This window comes from Schistocerca gregaria, chromosome 11 (genome assembly GCF_023897955.1).
Source record: "Schistocerca gregaria isolate iqSchGreg1 chromosome 11, iqSchGreg1.2, whole genome shotgun sequence".
In the NCBI taxonomy this organism is placed as follows: Eukaryota; Metazoa; Arthropoda; class Insecta; order Orthoptera; family Acrididae; genus Schistocerca; species Schistocerca gregaria.
The window spans coordinates 86,962,015-86,977,616 of NC_064930.1; the positions used below are offsets into that span (position 1 = coordinate 86,962,015).

General features: G+C 40.1%; 1 protein-coding gene across 2 annotated transcripts in view; it reads right to left on the reverse strand.

The window, feature by feature from the left end:
* Window positions 1–581: 581 nt before the first annotated feature.
* Window positions 582–15,602, reverse strand: part of LOC126295301 (zinc finger protein 708-like) — a 202,866-nt gene continuing 187,845 nt past the window's right edge. Inside the window, exon 8 of one of the 2 annotated variants that reach the window (XM_049987738.1) lies at window positions 582–3,010. In XM_049987738.1, the coding sequence (XP_049843695.1) occupies window positions 1,555–3,010 (1,456 nt within the window). In that variant the 3' untranslated portion in view covers window positions 582–1,554. The remainder of the gene's footprint in view (window positions 3,011–15,602) is intronic. The other variant, XM_049987739.1, reaches the window with a different exon arrangement.

Genomic DNA, 15,602 nt, shown 5'->3' on the forward strand with positions numbered 1-15,602 from the left:
TGCACAGAAAAAAACAGACTGGATGTGATTTGAAAACATCCACTTGGTGAAGGTCAAAATACACGCAGCACTGAATTTCTGATGTGTACTGACACATGATCACCAAAATGGGTTACTAATATGAATACGAAACTATTAATTGAAGAGCCCTTTCAGATCTTGGATTAATAACAACAGTTAATTTGTACACAACCTGGATGGCCAGAAACTAATTTTTCAGCTACAATACTGTTTCTCTTGGTGATAACAAATCTTTGAGGGAAAGAAAGTGGCATTAAAAAAAGCACTCCCAATTATTCAACACAGGGCAAGGCGGACTGATTGCATAGCCTTAGCTGTGGCAAGGATGAACCATTTAGCTCAGCGTGCAGCAAACCTGTCTGCATTAACCAGAGAGGAAAGGCTGCTGAAGTAAAATGACTATTCATTATCCACATAAAGAAGAATACCTAGCAAGCAGGAAACATTTCGTTTGTTATTATTTTCCTAATAAGAAAATAAAGTAACATCCAGTAGTCAGTCATCTGACAAAAAGCTATTTTACAGCTAGCAATGGATAATAAATTTAGCACTTCATGTTATTTTTTCAAAAATTACTAAAGGTGTCTTTAGTAAAAATGTAAATTTGTTTTACTTTATTAAAACGCAAAATAGCGGAACTAATTGTAGTATTTCTAAGGAAGATTAATAGACAAGAATCACAATTCATTAACATAACATGGCATAAAAATCCCATCAGTTAATACTATTTCAAGATAATGAAGTTATAGAAACAGCCTTAAGTAACAAATGATGAAAGAAGAATTAGTTTAAAATGTCCTAAGTACACATGAATAAAGATGTCTCTAAAACAGTGCTTATCTGCAGATTGATAAAACATGAAGTTTAAACAGTGTAAACTGATACTTAAAAAGGATTCGCATTCATAACATATTTGAATTGCCACAAACTCTCAGAACATTATAAAATATACATTTGCATTGTGAACACTACTGGAAAAATACAAGGAGTCCATGTCTTAAACATAACTGACAACATATGCTAGGAGTTTTTGCACTAGACATACATCAAACAAGTTAAAAAGTACATGGTTAAGAGGGCTGTTTTCAGTCAGTTGAAACATGTCACTTCTTGATAATTCTGAATAAGATTTTTTTTAAATTGTCAATTTAGATCTCCACATGCAAAACTATACATGTACATCTATGAAAATTTAATCCCCCATACACTTGTCTTTGGCTTTTAGGCACCTCCAGTAAAATATACTTGACAACCATCTGATATCTCATCCTGTAAGGAAGTGCAGAAATACTTTGCAAAATACATTAACAGCGCTAACAGAGCATTTGCTCTGAACATCACACTTCTTTAGCTATTCTCATATGTCTGCTGACATACAGGCCTAGTGTAACCTGTAAGAAACTAATCACTGCAGCTGTCTTCCATTTATTGCTTTCACCATCTTATATTAAGATGGTCAAATACTTTTGTAAAATTTATTTCCTCTTGAATCGGTCTCCTAGGCTTAACAAGAACTCCTAATTATGCCTCACATTACTGGATATTTGTTTTATGATCAATATGTGTTACTGCATGGGCCTTGAGACTACCAGACTGAGTAAATGCTTTTCCACAAACATCACATTTGAAAGGTCGCTCGCCTGTATGTATCAATACATGTCTCTTCAAATTTCCAGACTCAGTAAACGCTTTCCCACAGGAATCACATTTATACGGTCTCTCGCCAGTATGCACTAATACATGCGCCTTCAGACCACCAGACCGACTAAAGGATTTCCCACAGACGTCACATTTGTATCGTTTTACGCCATTGTGAATTAATGCATGTACATTGAGATTCCCACGGCTAGAAAATGATTTGCCACAAACATCACACATGTGTGGTCTCTGGTCAGTGTGTTTCACTCTATGCGCCTCGAGGCTACCAAACTGAGTGAAGCACTTTCCACAAACGTCACATTTGTGTGATCCCATACCAGTATGTATAATAGCATGCACCTTGAGTCTACCAGGTGTAGTAAACGATTTATCACAAAACTCACATTTGTGTGGCCTTTTGTCACTATGTATGAGCGAATGAACTTTGAGATTGCTAGAATGACTAAATGACATACCACAAATGTCACATTTATGTGGTTTTTCGCCAGTATGTAGTAAGATATGCTTCTTGAAATTGCCCATGACAGCAAAGGATTTCCCACATACCACACATACGTGTGGTCTCTCACCAGTATGTATTCGCGAATGCTCCTTCAGATGGCCAACTCGAGTAAATGCTATACCACAAACGTCACATTTATGTGGTCTCTCCGCAGCATGTATTAAGGAATGCTTGTTGAGACTGCTGGAATCGCAAAAACATTTACCACAAATCTCACATTTGTATGGTCTTTTACCAGTACTTATTACTGAAGTGCTCTTGAGATGTCCAGACTGACTAGATGATTCCTCACAAATATCAGAAGTGTATGGTATGTGACCATCTGTTTTATTGATAGATTTACTGGAAGTACCACATTTCTGTAATTTATTGCCACTACTTACTACCTCACAGCATATGAAACTATCATATTCTTTAGAAACTGTGCTATGTTGATGACTTTCTACGTGACTAATGCTTCTTTGCACAACAGAATGTTTGCTCAAGCTATCGTGTGTTTCAAATACTTCACCACATGCTGTACAGACATGAGAAGGTGGCTGCACGCCATCAATATGAATGAACACATGCATTATGAGACTGTATTTTGACAAAAATGTTTGATTGCATGAACTACACATAAACTGATTAATTTCACTTTCTTTTAAGTTGCTAGTTTTTCTAGTGCATAATGCAGTGTCCTCCTTAGACAGAAACACTTGTACTGCAGTTCCACTACTGACGAAATGTGCTGATTTCTCTGTAGTAATGCTAAGTTTATCACCTGTTGTTCCCTGATATGTTTCATCAAATACAATACTACCAGATTCACTTGCCACTTTCGTCAACCTGAAACGAAAAAAATATTTAGTCAACAATCACAAATTATAATAGGTAAATATTTCCAGGATACATGTAAGAGAATGTCTATACATTCAATGTTTATGAGATGAAACTGTTTCATCTATGGCAGAATGCTCTCTCTCTCTCTCTCTCTCTCTCTCTCTCTCTCTCTCTCTCTCTCTCTCTCTCTCAATGGAAACCCTCAGCTGCCGACCAGTGTTGACGATATACCTCGATGGGGACACCAGAAAATGTGTGCTCCGACCGGGACTCGAACCTGGGATCTCCTGCTTACATGGCAGACGCTCTATCCACCTGAACCACTGAGGACATAGGTGAATGGCCCGACTGCAGGGACTTAACCCTTGCACACTTCCTATGAGACCCACATTCCCAACAGTTGGGAATTGCACACTTCCTATGAGACCCACATTCCCAACAGTTGGGAATGTGGGTCTCCTGGAAAGTGTGCAAGGTTGCACACTTCCTGGTAGACATTGTGGATTGGGCTGCTTTCTTATACTTGTTGCAGAAGTTTTGACACATGCTGTGTGCTTGCTATGACAATTTCCAACTGGTGTGAAAAGAGGAAATACAACATCTCTTGTCAGAACAGCATATAACTCTTGCTTGTTCAGATGCTCACAGAGCAGGGGTAGAGACATAAGACCTAAAGAAAAATATCCTTCTACTGGGTCACTCAGCCACTGATGCTCTGAAGACTGTGGTGGTCCACTGACAGATAATCCTGATGATTCTGTCTTGAGGCCTGAGAACACAGAGGTATGGCTACAAGAGGAGATAGCTTGGGGTTAATTTGCAATAAAGCAGAGTTTTGCCACAAGGGAAAGATATGATGAATATTCCTGACTCTGTGCCAGATATACATGTTCTCATCTGATCCCTCAGTGGCTGCAACTGAGTAAGAGGGACAGTAACATCTGTATACACTTTCAACCAGCCCCATATTCAGGACACTGTGGCATAAACATAGAAAATTGATATAACACTGCTCTGTGTTTCAAAGTTGTTTTTTCTGATGTCATCAGCTTTTAGGTAATCTTTTATATTTAGTTCACGCTGAATTGAAAAATATAATGAACTTTGCTCAATCAGGTCACATTTCTTCGCTATCTCAATATCTAACTAGTAACCTGCTAGGTATGTAAGCCACTCAAGTGTTTGAAATTTTTAAGTTTATTATGAGAAAACAGAATTATTTCCGTGTCACAGAGCTCCAATAAATATAAGATATTCAAATAAAGGCAGTTAAAAGAATGAAAAGAAACTTCTATTATCTGTGTTTTGTTTAAGATAAAATGAGATACAATAATAGCTCACAGCGGTGTATACAGAGATGGATGTGCCAACTCCAGAGAGAGAGAGAGAGAGAGAGAGAGAGAGAGAGAGAGAGAGAGAGAGAGAGAGAGAGGGAGGGGGGGTTGAGGTGATAGTACTTCTAAGTTGTAGAGACCTGTAGGCTAGTATGACTTGAGCTCTGCAGGTGACAGCATCATTGTCACAAAATGAATCGAATGTGCAAGAATCATCCAAATGTAGCAACATTTGTGGTAAAGTCATCATCCCACACAGGAAGTTAAAAATTGCTCCTTTTGTGAGACAAAAGTGGCATGCATACTTTGGAGTTGAAATTGGTGATGAGGATAACCCCTATGCACCACATGTATGCTGCAAAATGTGGCACTGGATCAAAAAACAGTGAAAGTGTATCGATTTGGGTGTACCTATGATTTGGAGAGAGGAAACACATCATACTACCAATTGATATTACTGCATGTACAAATTTACAGGTAAGTTAATGACTTATTCTCATGAACTCTAGCATGCTTTTTAAATTAATTAGAGGTATCCTATCTGAATTTATTTAATGAATCAATCTACCTTTACTTCTTGGTATAAAACAAAAGAAACAAAGCAAGCATAAATATCAAGATGTGCAGTTTGCCATAAGGCCAGTGCCTCATGGACCAGGAATTCCGATTCCAACACCCCTGACAACTAAAGCGATTTTTCTGGCCAAATGATGATATGCATGAAGAGGATATTGGGTTTACTAGTGACACATATCAAGCCCCCTAAGATTCATGCCACCTAAAATCCCTAATCGAAGGTGAAGTGAATGATTTGACATGGGATTTGTACTTATCCAATGAATCTATCCAGTTACTAGGATCACATTATCAAGAAAACAGACTGTCAGCTCCTGAAACAACCTTCTATTAGTACTGTAACTGTGAAGAAGAACTCTGACAGTTTTTCAGAAAGGATGAAAAAGCTTTCCTGGTTCACTGTCATGACATTGGTGTGGTTCCATAGAAGCTTTGGTATAACAAATACCTCTACTGAATGGTGACTTTTCATAGATTTGTTACATATAAGTCTTAAAGTTGTACTAATCATTTGTAGCATAAGTGCTTCTGTTCCAGTGGGTCATTCAGTACAAATCAGTGAAACCTACAGTAATATTGAACGTTTTTAACAGCTCTCAAATATAACACTACAACTGGAAGATTTTTTGAGACATAAAGGTATGTTTCTGAGTTTAACATGTAATTTTTGCTAAGTATGTACACAAGTACTCATTAACACTGTTTGTTACGCACTGTGGACATACTACTGGGTCTACAATGTGGCTAAACCAAATATGCATGTTTCCTGTGACTATGAGACAGTCGGGCAGATAAGCACTATATACCACGGACCTGGGGAGCAAAACCTATCTTGGCAGCATGTTCCCACAATATTAAATCACAAGCTCTCATGGATGCACAGAAAATTCTTCTTCCACTGCTGCACATTAAATCTGTTTTGTAGTGAGGATAGAAAGAAGGACATTTATTTTCTTAAAACAGAAGTTTCCACATGTCAGTGAGGCCACACTTAATGCAGGTAGATTTGATGGTTCTCTGATCACAGATCTCTGATGAAGGATCCATAATTCAATGAGAGTCTGAAGGATACAGAGAGGGATGCCTGGTTAGCACTGAAATCAATAATAAAAGTCTTTCTTGGAAGCTATAGGAGCCCAGAGTATGAAAATGCATCAAGGAACTCCTGTAAAATTTTCAGGTTCTTTGTGCTTGTACGTCAATAAAGATGGTGCACAATTCACATTTAGATTATTTCCAACTGTGGAAATTATAGCAAGAAGCACGTTGAGCAATTTCAGAGAGACATGAAAGTGAATGAGGTGAGATACCTGTATTGCTGTGATGTGAACATGCTTGTGGATTATTGTTGGCGCCCCATGATAGACATTTCAGATGCAAAACACATTCAAAAGTCTTTGAAGATACCCTATCCTCCATAAAAAGACGTTAACGTATGATCTTACGTACATAATTTACACTTAACCCAAATGCAAGACTGTTTCCAAACTATTATCAGCAATTATACTACATTAAAAAATTTCTTTGATGTCATATTTTAAAAAGAGGAATAGCACCAAAATTAGACCTGAATGAACAAAATGAGTTACATTTCTGAATTCAGCATGCATGAAATATTAAGAAGCATCTTAAAAAGCTTTCCCTCAAAAATGATGCAGACCACTGTAATAATACTAAAAGATGAATGGTTAAGAGTTATCACAATGTCATAAAACACATGAGTCATGCAGAGAGAAGTTCAACATTAATGAATTTCCACCAACTGCATGTCAGAACTCAAATAATGCACTTTTCCTCAGGAAATTTTAAATGTGCTTACAATTCTTCCTTTTCTTTACAATTTCCTACTGCGGTTATATATTCCCACTCTTTCAGTGCCACAGTGAAACTATCCCAAGCAACTATGCAATATGGACTTAAGCAGTGAAGATAATGGGGACTGAATACTTTTGAAACAGTGGATCATACACTACCCAATTAACATAAGTCATTCAAACATTAGCAACATAAAGGTAAACTGCAAAACTCACTCATTATTCATAGGTTATGAAAGTTAGGTTAGGAAACAAAACTTATACTAGGCCTATGTTGTTTTCAAAATTTTCAGGGTTTTAATATAGTTCTGTGGAACTACAGTTCTCCTAACTTTGTACTTCAGTGAAATGAGTAGATAGTATAGTTTAATTAATACATTTGGTGGAGCTACTGCTATTAAGAATAAAGAAAGAGGAAAAAAGCTGTTTGGTCAAAAAGTTTGAGGGAGGCATGTCAAAATTCTGGAAAACCTTACACGAATGAAAAAGACAATGATGGTTGTATAAAGGTAAAACTGCTAAAAGAAAGCCATTTCACATGACAGTTGACTGTGATCCAAAATGCAGATTTCTTACCCCAGTCACTTGACAAGTTTGTAACGCAATGCAAAAGAACCATTAATGAAAGGATATAAAATGTGGAGGGGCCAGACAAATGTGTGTTCATAGAGAGGCCTTTTCAGTATTTGTGAGGGCAACAGTCTGGATGATTGGCCAATATGGTCTAGTAATGTTAGACAACATAGCCTTGTTGTGCTGATACTGCAAATGGCTGAAATCAAGGGGTAATAAAAGCTGCAATTTCTACACAGTGCACGCAACTCTTGTATACAGTTACATAATCCTCCTTGGCAAAATATTCTGGAGGTAAAATAGTCCTCCATTACGATCTCTTGGTGAGACTATTGAGGACAATGTTGTCATCAAGGAAAACAAGACTGGCATTCTGGAGTAACTGCATGATTCCTTGATCAGGTAGTTGAATTAGAAGATTTAAAAAAGAAAATAGAAAGGTTGAAGGTAAATATAGTGGAAGATAGTGAAGTGTGGTGGCAGGAAGAACAGGAATTATTGTCATGTAAGTACACAGTTATAAACAAAACGTCAAACAGGGGTGACAAAGGGCTAGGTGTAGAAATGAATCCGAAAATAGGAATGGAGATAACACATTATCATAGTCAAGACAGACATGAAGCAAACACTCAACACAGTAGTGAAAGTTGTACATCAACTAGCTCTACAGATGATGAACAGATTGAAAGAATGTATGATGAGTTAACAGATATACGGATATTTAAAGGAGATTAGTAATTAATTATGATGGGAGGCTGGAATCTGGCAGTGGGAAAAGTACAGAAGGAAAAATTGTAAGAGAACGCTGACTGGGAGAAAGGGATAAAAATGGAATAAAAGAGAAAGCCACCTAAAAAGAATTATGCATAGATCATAAGTTAATCATGGCTAACACTTCAGTAAAGAATCATGTAAAGGGACTGTGTACATGGAAGAGACCTGTGGGCACTAGAAGTTTTTATATAGATTATATAATGGTAGAGAAGAGATTTTAAAACCAGATTTCAAACTGTATGACATTTACCGGACAAGATATAGACTTTGACCACTATTTATTGGTAATGAACTGTAAGTTAAAACCTAGGAAATAGCAAAAAGGTACGAAATTTAGGAAATAAGACGCAGATAAATTGGAAGAACCAGAGGATGCTGCATGTTTCACACGAAGTATTAGGCAATGATTGACAGGAAATAATTACAAAAGAAAATGAATTGGTAGCTTTAGGAGATGAAATACTGATGGCAGCACGTGATCAACAGATAAAAGGGCAAGGTTTAAGAGAAATCTCTGGATACCACAAAAGATCTTTAATTTTATTTACCAAACGAGAAAATACAAAAATGCAGCAAATGAAGAAGGCAAATGAATACAGGAGTCTGAAAAATGAGACTGCCAGAAAGTCCAAAATATCTAAGCAGGAAAGGCTAGAGTGCAAATGTAAGGCTGCAGAATTTGCATGACTAAGGGAAACATAGACACCATCTATAGAAAGCTCTGACGGAACTCTGAAGAAAATTAGGGAAGATACAAAATGCTGACAGATAACGGCAAGATAAATATTTCAGAACAAGAGAAATTTGTTAACATGTAATACAAATTTAGGTAGTCATGTGAGATGGTTGCTTCCCCATCAGGCACCTCTCCAGGTGTCAGATAGGGGAAAGCCTCTCATATATAGATGGTGCTAAGGACACAAAATACATAGTGTGGATCAAATACTAACACGGATCTACGTCCCTTAGCGTCTATTTTGATATCCAACAGCAAGTGCTCATTGTCTGCTCATCAAGTTGGTGAAACTGTATACAAGTATGTCTTGTTCTCACAGTCCAGTCCTTAACAAATGTAATCTCTAGCACAGATCATCACTTCCATCTGTAACTTGAAAAGAATCATTATGGAACAATAGGAAAGATATCTACTATTCAAGAAAATGTACTGGGATTTCCTGATCATTAGATTTTGGGGGACAAGAAATATTATGAAACGGAGAGTGAGAGCTTGTCAAATCCTCTTCACAGACTTTACTGGCACACTCAACACAAATTCAATGCTCAAATTAGGCAAACTTAAACAGTTTACCTGTACACTACAAAAATTTCACATCAACATCCTCACAATAGAAGAGATGCATTTCACAGATAAAACCACTTCAGCATGGAAAACTGCAGGATGTACAGGGGAAAACTGCCATCAGAAGGGGAACACAAGTTTTGGTACAGATTTTGAAGCATACAAATCAGTCATAGACAAAATATAATATTGCTGTTCAAAATCAGAATGGATCTTCACAATAACCTTCAAATCAGGAAGCAGGACATACACAATCATTAACACACATGCACCAAGAATTACCAAAGAAATAGATTACAAGTAATTGATAATTTTCGAGAAGACATGGAGGAAATAAGCAAAATACTACAAAGACAGGTTAAAATAATATTAAGAGACTTCAATTCACAACTAGTAGTAGGAAAAAGGTACAAGCAAATAACAGGCCCACACATAGCACAAAAAATGTAGGAACAAAAATGGGTAACATCTCATATACTATTGTCAAAATTTTAAGTTAAAAATTATGTCAACACAATTTCAAAAGCCACGACAGAGATTCACAACATGGAAACACCCAAGAACATATGATGAACATTCTAAATAGATCACATAGACATAACAAACAAAAACACAAGGGAAATTTTCAATGCGAGAAAATGCGAAGTTTTCTTGGAGTCCAGCCACCATTTACTAAAAATTAGGTCATTTCCTGGAAACAGAGTCATACAAAAATTTATAAGATTTTATCTGGAATATTTGGAGATAAGCAAAGGCAAAATTATGCATGAAATTAATGAAAATGCTACAGAAAATTGGACAGACCTCACATTGAGAGGTAAAACTTGCAGAAAATGCTAAGATTGATGGTAGAAATCAACTTGTGATCAGGCCATTGAACAAACAATCTGGGCATGGAAGAAGTTTAGCAGCAATAAAACTACTGAAACATGGCAGCATTTCCACTAAGTACAAAATAATACTCAAAAGATATCAGAAGAGTGAAAAAAGGCATACATCAAACGTAAAATAAATGAAATTGACGAAAATTTCAAGAGAAATAACATGAGAAATATCTACACAATAATCAGAAAAAATATAAAGAGTTATCAGACTGCAAACGTACACTTCTGGAAATTGAAATAAGTGCACCCTGAATTGATTGTCGCAGGAAGGGGAAACTTTATTGACACATTCCTGGGGTCAGATACATCACATGATCGCACTCACAGAAGCACAGGCACATAGACACAGGCAACAGAGCATGCACAATGTCGGCACTAGTACAGTGTATATCCACCTTTCGCAGCAATGCAGGCTGCTATTCTCCCATGGAGACGATCGTAGAGATGCTGGATGTAGTCCTGTGGAACGGCTTGCCATGCCATTTCCACCTGGCGCCTCAGTTGGACCAGCGTTCGTGCTGGACGTGCAGACCGCGTGAGACGACGCTTCATCCAGTCCCAAACATGCTCAATGGGGGACAGATCCGGAGATCTTGCTGGCCAGGGTAGTTGACTTACACCTTCTAGAGCACGTTGCGTGGCACGCGATACATGGGGAACTGCACTGTCTTGTTGGAACAGCAAGTTCCCTTGCCGGTCTAGGAATGGTAGAACGATGGGTTCGATGACGGTTTGGATGTACCATGCACTATTCAGTGTCCCCTCGACGATCACCAGAGATGTACGGCCTGTATAGGAGATCGCTACCCACACCATGATGCCAGGTGTTGGCCCTGTGTGCCTCGGTCGTATGCAGTCCTGATTGTGGCGCACACCTGCATGGTGCCAAACACGGACACGACCATCATTGGTACCAAGGCAGAAGCGACTCTCATCGCTGAAGACGACACGTCTCCATTTGTCCCTCCATTCACGCCTGTCGCGACACCACTGGACGCGGGCTGCACGATGTTGGGGCGTGAGCGGAAGACGGCCTAACGGTGTGCGGGACCGTAGCCCAGCTTCATGGAGACGGTTGCGAATGGTCCTCGCCGATACCCCAGGAGCAACAGTGTCCCTAATTTGCTGGGAAGTGGCGGTGCAGTCCCCTACGGCACTGCGTAGGATCCTACGGTCTTGGCGTGCATCCGTGTGTTGCTGCGGTCCGGTCCCAGGTCGACAGGCACGTGCACCTTCCGCCAACCACTGGCGACAACATCGATGTACTGTGGAGACCTCACGCCCCACGTGTTGAGCAATTCGGCGGTACATCCACCCGGCCTCCCGCATGCCCACTATACGCCCTCGCTCAAAGTCCGTCAACTGCACATACGGTTCACGTCCACGCTGTCGCGGCATGCTACCAGTGTTAAAGACTGCGATGGAGCTCCGTATGCCACGGCAAACTGAATGACACTGACGGCGGTGGTGCACAAATGCTGCGCAGCTAGCGCCATTCGACGGCCAACACCGCGGTTCCTGGTGTGTCCGCTGTGCCGTGCGTGTGATCATTGCTTTTACAGTCCTCTCGCAGTGTCCGGAGCAAGTATGGTGGGTCTGACTAACCGGTGTCTATGTGTTCTTTCTTCCATTTCTAGGAGTTTATGTTTCAAAAGATCAGATCGATCTCTAAAAACAAAGACTGGAAAATTCTGAAAAAAATACTTCGATAAACTGGTCAACTGTGAAAAGCCTAAAAAATTAATTAAACATCACGAAAATGCTACCAAATACAGGTTCTAAACGTCCCACTATCACAGATGTAGAGGGGGCTATAGTTCAACTGGAATTTAAATATGCATTAACCATCACACTGCAGCAAAAAAGCAACAAGACAAGACCCAAATAATTACAGAGTCATCTCATTATTAGTAGTCACTAACAGAATTCTCTCAAGGCATTACTCATGAGACTAGAAGAGCAAGGTCATATAATAACAAATTACTACCAAGCACGTTTCTGGAAAGGAAGATCATCTACTGAATAGATTTGGATCTTGCAAGCACTCCTGAAGATCAGAGAGGCAAACAATGCTGTACTCACATTTGTGGATTTTACGAAGGCCTACAACTCCATAGACAGGTAAGCTATTTGTCACACTAAAACAGAATAACTAGGGCACTCCTATAACAATAACTAACGGGCCCAACATCCAAAATGAAACTGATGGGGGTAACTTCAGAACCATTTGAGAAACACACAGGTATCAGTGTAGGAGATGGATTCTTACCACTTTTCTTGAACATATTCTTGGGCAACACTGTCCAGCAATTGGATAAAAAGCAAAAAGGATTCAGTTAGAGATAACATTTGCAAAGAAAACAGTGACACAATGGTACATATTTGCAGATGCCCTGCCAAAATTCAGCAACAACAGACAAAAAGCATTATAGCACTTACATAACGTCTCCACCAAAACAGATCTACATATACCATACGAGAAAACACAAAATCAAGTATCTACGGGAAAATATACAAAATGTAGGTTAAATTAAGGAATCCAACATAGAAAGAACAGCAAACCTTCAGGAAGCATACAAATTCACATGGACACTAAAATAAGAGAAAAATGTCAAGACACATCAAGTTCCAGGCACTACAATACAGCTGTACTACCAGAAGCACTCTACAGATAAGAAACAGCCACAGTTGGGGGTATCAAGCATTACAGCAGCAGAAAAAAATAGAAACCTCAGAAAATGTTTTTTGAGCCATACTCAATGATGGTATATGGATGAAGAGACAAACCAAAGAATTGTATGAATACACAAACAGGGCCACCAATATGGTAAAAAAATTATGGTTTAACATTCTATAGACACATGTTTGGAATGAACAACAGATTCACTAAGTGTATTTTTGATGTAGTCACAATTCAATTAAAAAAACAAATTGACATCAATAAAACAAATGAAGATCTAAAACAAGTATGAATCAATAGTAAATTTACACATAAAAGGGAAATTGAGAAACAAAATTGTGGACAAGAATTCTAAAGCAAAAGAAAAGAAAAGAAGAAAACAGGAAAATATGGACAGAACAAAGAAAATGGGAACACAGTCAAAGAGTGGAGAGATTTTGGGAAGAAAAAAATACCGAATTTTGGAAAGAAAAAATAAAGAAGGAAATAAGAAAAATTGAATAAACATATGACATCCAAATTCAGATGCAGTCTTAGGTATGATGATGGTGATGTTGATAGCAATAACAACATTTAAGTCTAAGGAAATCCTTCCTGAAAGTATTTGTTTGGCGTGTACCCATATACAGAAGTGAAACATGATGACAGGTAATTCAGACAGCAGAACAGAAGCTTCGGACTGTGAAGCTACAGGAGAATGCTAAATGTTAGATTGGAAGATAAAATAAAAAAGAAGAGGAAGTGAATTGAATTGCAGAAAATAATTATTTATGTCACTACATTAGTAAAGGAAGGGATCAGCTAATAGGACACACTCTGATGCATCAAGGAACTGTCAATTTGGTTGTTGTTGTTGTTGTGGTCTTCAGTCCTGAGACTGGTTTGATGCAGCTCTCCAATCTATTCTATCCTGTGCAAGCTTCTTCATCTCCCAATCCGTACTGCAGCCTACATCCTTCTGAACCTGTTTAGTGTAGTCATCTCTTGGTCTCCCTCTACGATTTTTACCCTTCATGCTGCCTTCCAATAGTAAATTGGTGATCCCTTGATGCCTCGGAACATGTCCTATCAACTGATCCCTTCTTCTTGTCAAGCTGTGCCACAAACTCCTCGTCTCCCCAATCCTATTCAATACTTCCTCATTAGTTATGTGATCTACCCATCTAATCTTCAGCATTCTTCTGTAGCACCACATTTCGAAACCTTCTATTCTCTTCTTGTCCAAACTATTTATTGTCCATGTTTCACTTCCATACATGGCTACATTCCATACAAATACTTTCAGAAACGACTTCCTACCATTTAAATCTACACTCCTGGAAATTGAAATAAGAACACCGTGAATTCATTGTTCCAGGAAGGGGAAACTTTATTGACACATTCCTGGGGTCAGATACATCACATGATCACACTGACCGAACCACAGGCACATAGACACAGGCAACAGATGTCGGCACTAGTACAGTGTATATCCACCTTTCGCAGCAATGCAGGCTGCTATTCTCCCATGGAGACGATCGTAGAGATGCTGGATGTAGTCCTGTGGAACGGCTTGCCATGCCATTTCCACCTGGCGCCTCAGTTGGACCAGCGTTCGTGCTAGACGTGCAGACCGCGTGAGACGACGCTTCATCCAGTCACAAACATGCTCAATGGGGGACAGATCCGGAGATCTTGCTGGCCAGGGTAGTTGACTTACACCTTCTAGAGCACGTTGGCTGGCACGGGATACATGCGGACGTGCATTGTCCTGTTGGAACAGCAAGTTCCCTTGTCGGTCTAGGAATGGTAGAACGATGGGTTCGATGACGGTTTGGATGTACCGTGCACTATTCAGTGTCCCCTCGATGATCACCAGAGATGTACCGCCAGTGTAGGAGATCGCTCCCCACACCACGATGCCGGGTGTTGGCCCTGTGTGCCTCGGTCGTATGCAGTCCTGATTGTGGCGCTCACCTGCACGGCGCCAAACACGCATACGACCATCATTGGCACCAAGGCACAAGCGACTCTCATCGCTGAAGACGACACGTCTCCATTTGTCCCTCCATTCACGCCTGTCACGACACCACTGGAGGCGGGCTGCACGATGTTGGGGCGTGAGCGGAAGACGGCCTAACGGTGTGCGGGACCGTAGCCCAGCTTCATGGAGATGGTTGCGAATGGTCCTCGCCGATAACCCAGGAGCAACAGCGTCCCTAATTTGCTGGGAAGTGGCGGTGCGGTCCCCTACGGCACTGCGTAGGATCCTACGGTCTCGGCGTGCATCCATGCGTCGCTGCTGTCCGGTCCCAGGTCGACGGGCACGTGCACCTTCCGCCGACCACTGGCGACAACATCGATGTACTGTGGAGACCTCACACCCCACGTGTTGAGCAATTCGGCGGTACGTCCACCCGGCCTCCCGCATGCCCACTATACGCCCTCGCTCAAAGTCCGTCAACTGCACATACGGTTCACGTCCATGCTGTCGCGGCATGCTACCAGCGTTAAAGACTGCGATGGAGCTCCGTATGCCACGGCAAACTGGCTGACACTGACGGCGGCGGTGCACAAATGCTGCGCAGCTAGCGCCAGGACTGGCTCTCCCAAGGCTGTCAGTAGTTCTAATGGAATATTGTCTACTCCCGGGGCCTTGTTTCGACTCAGGTCTTTCAGTGCTC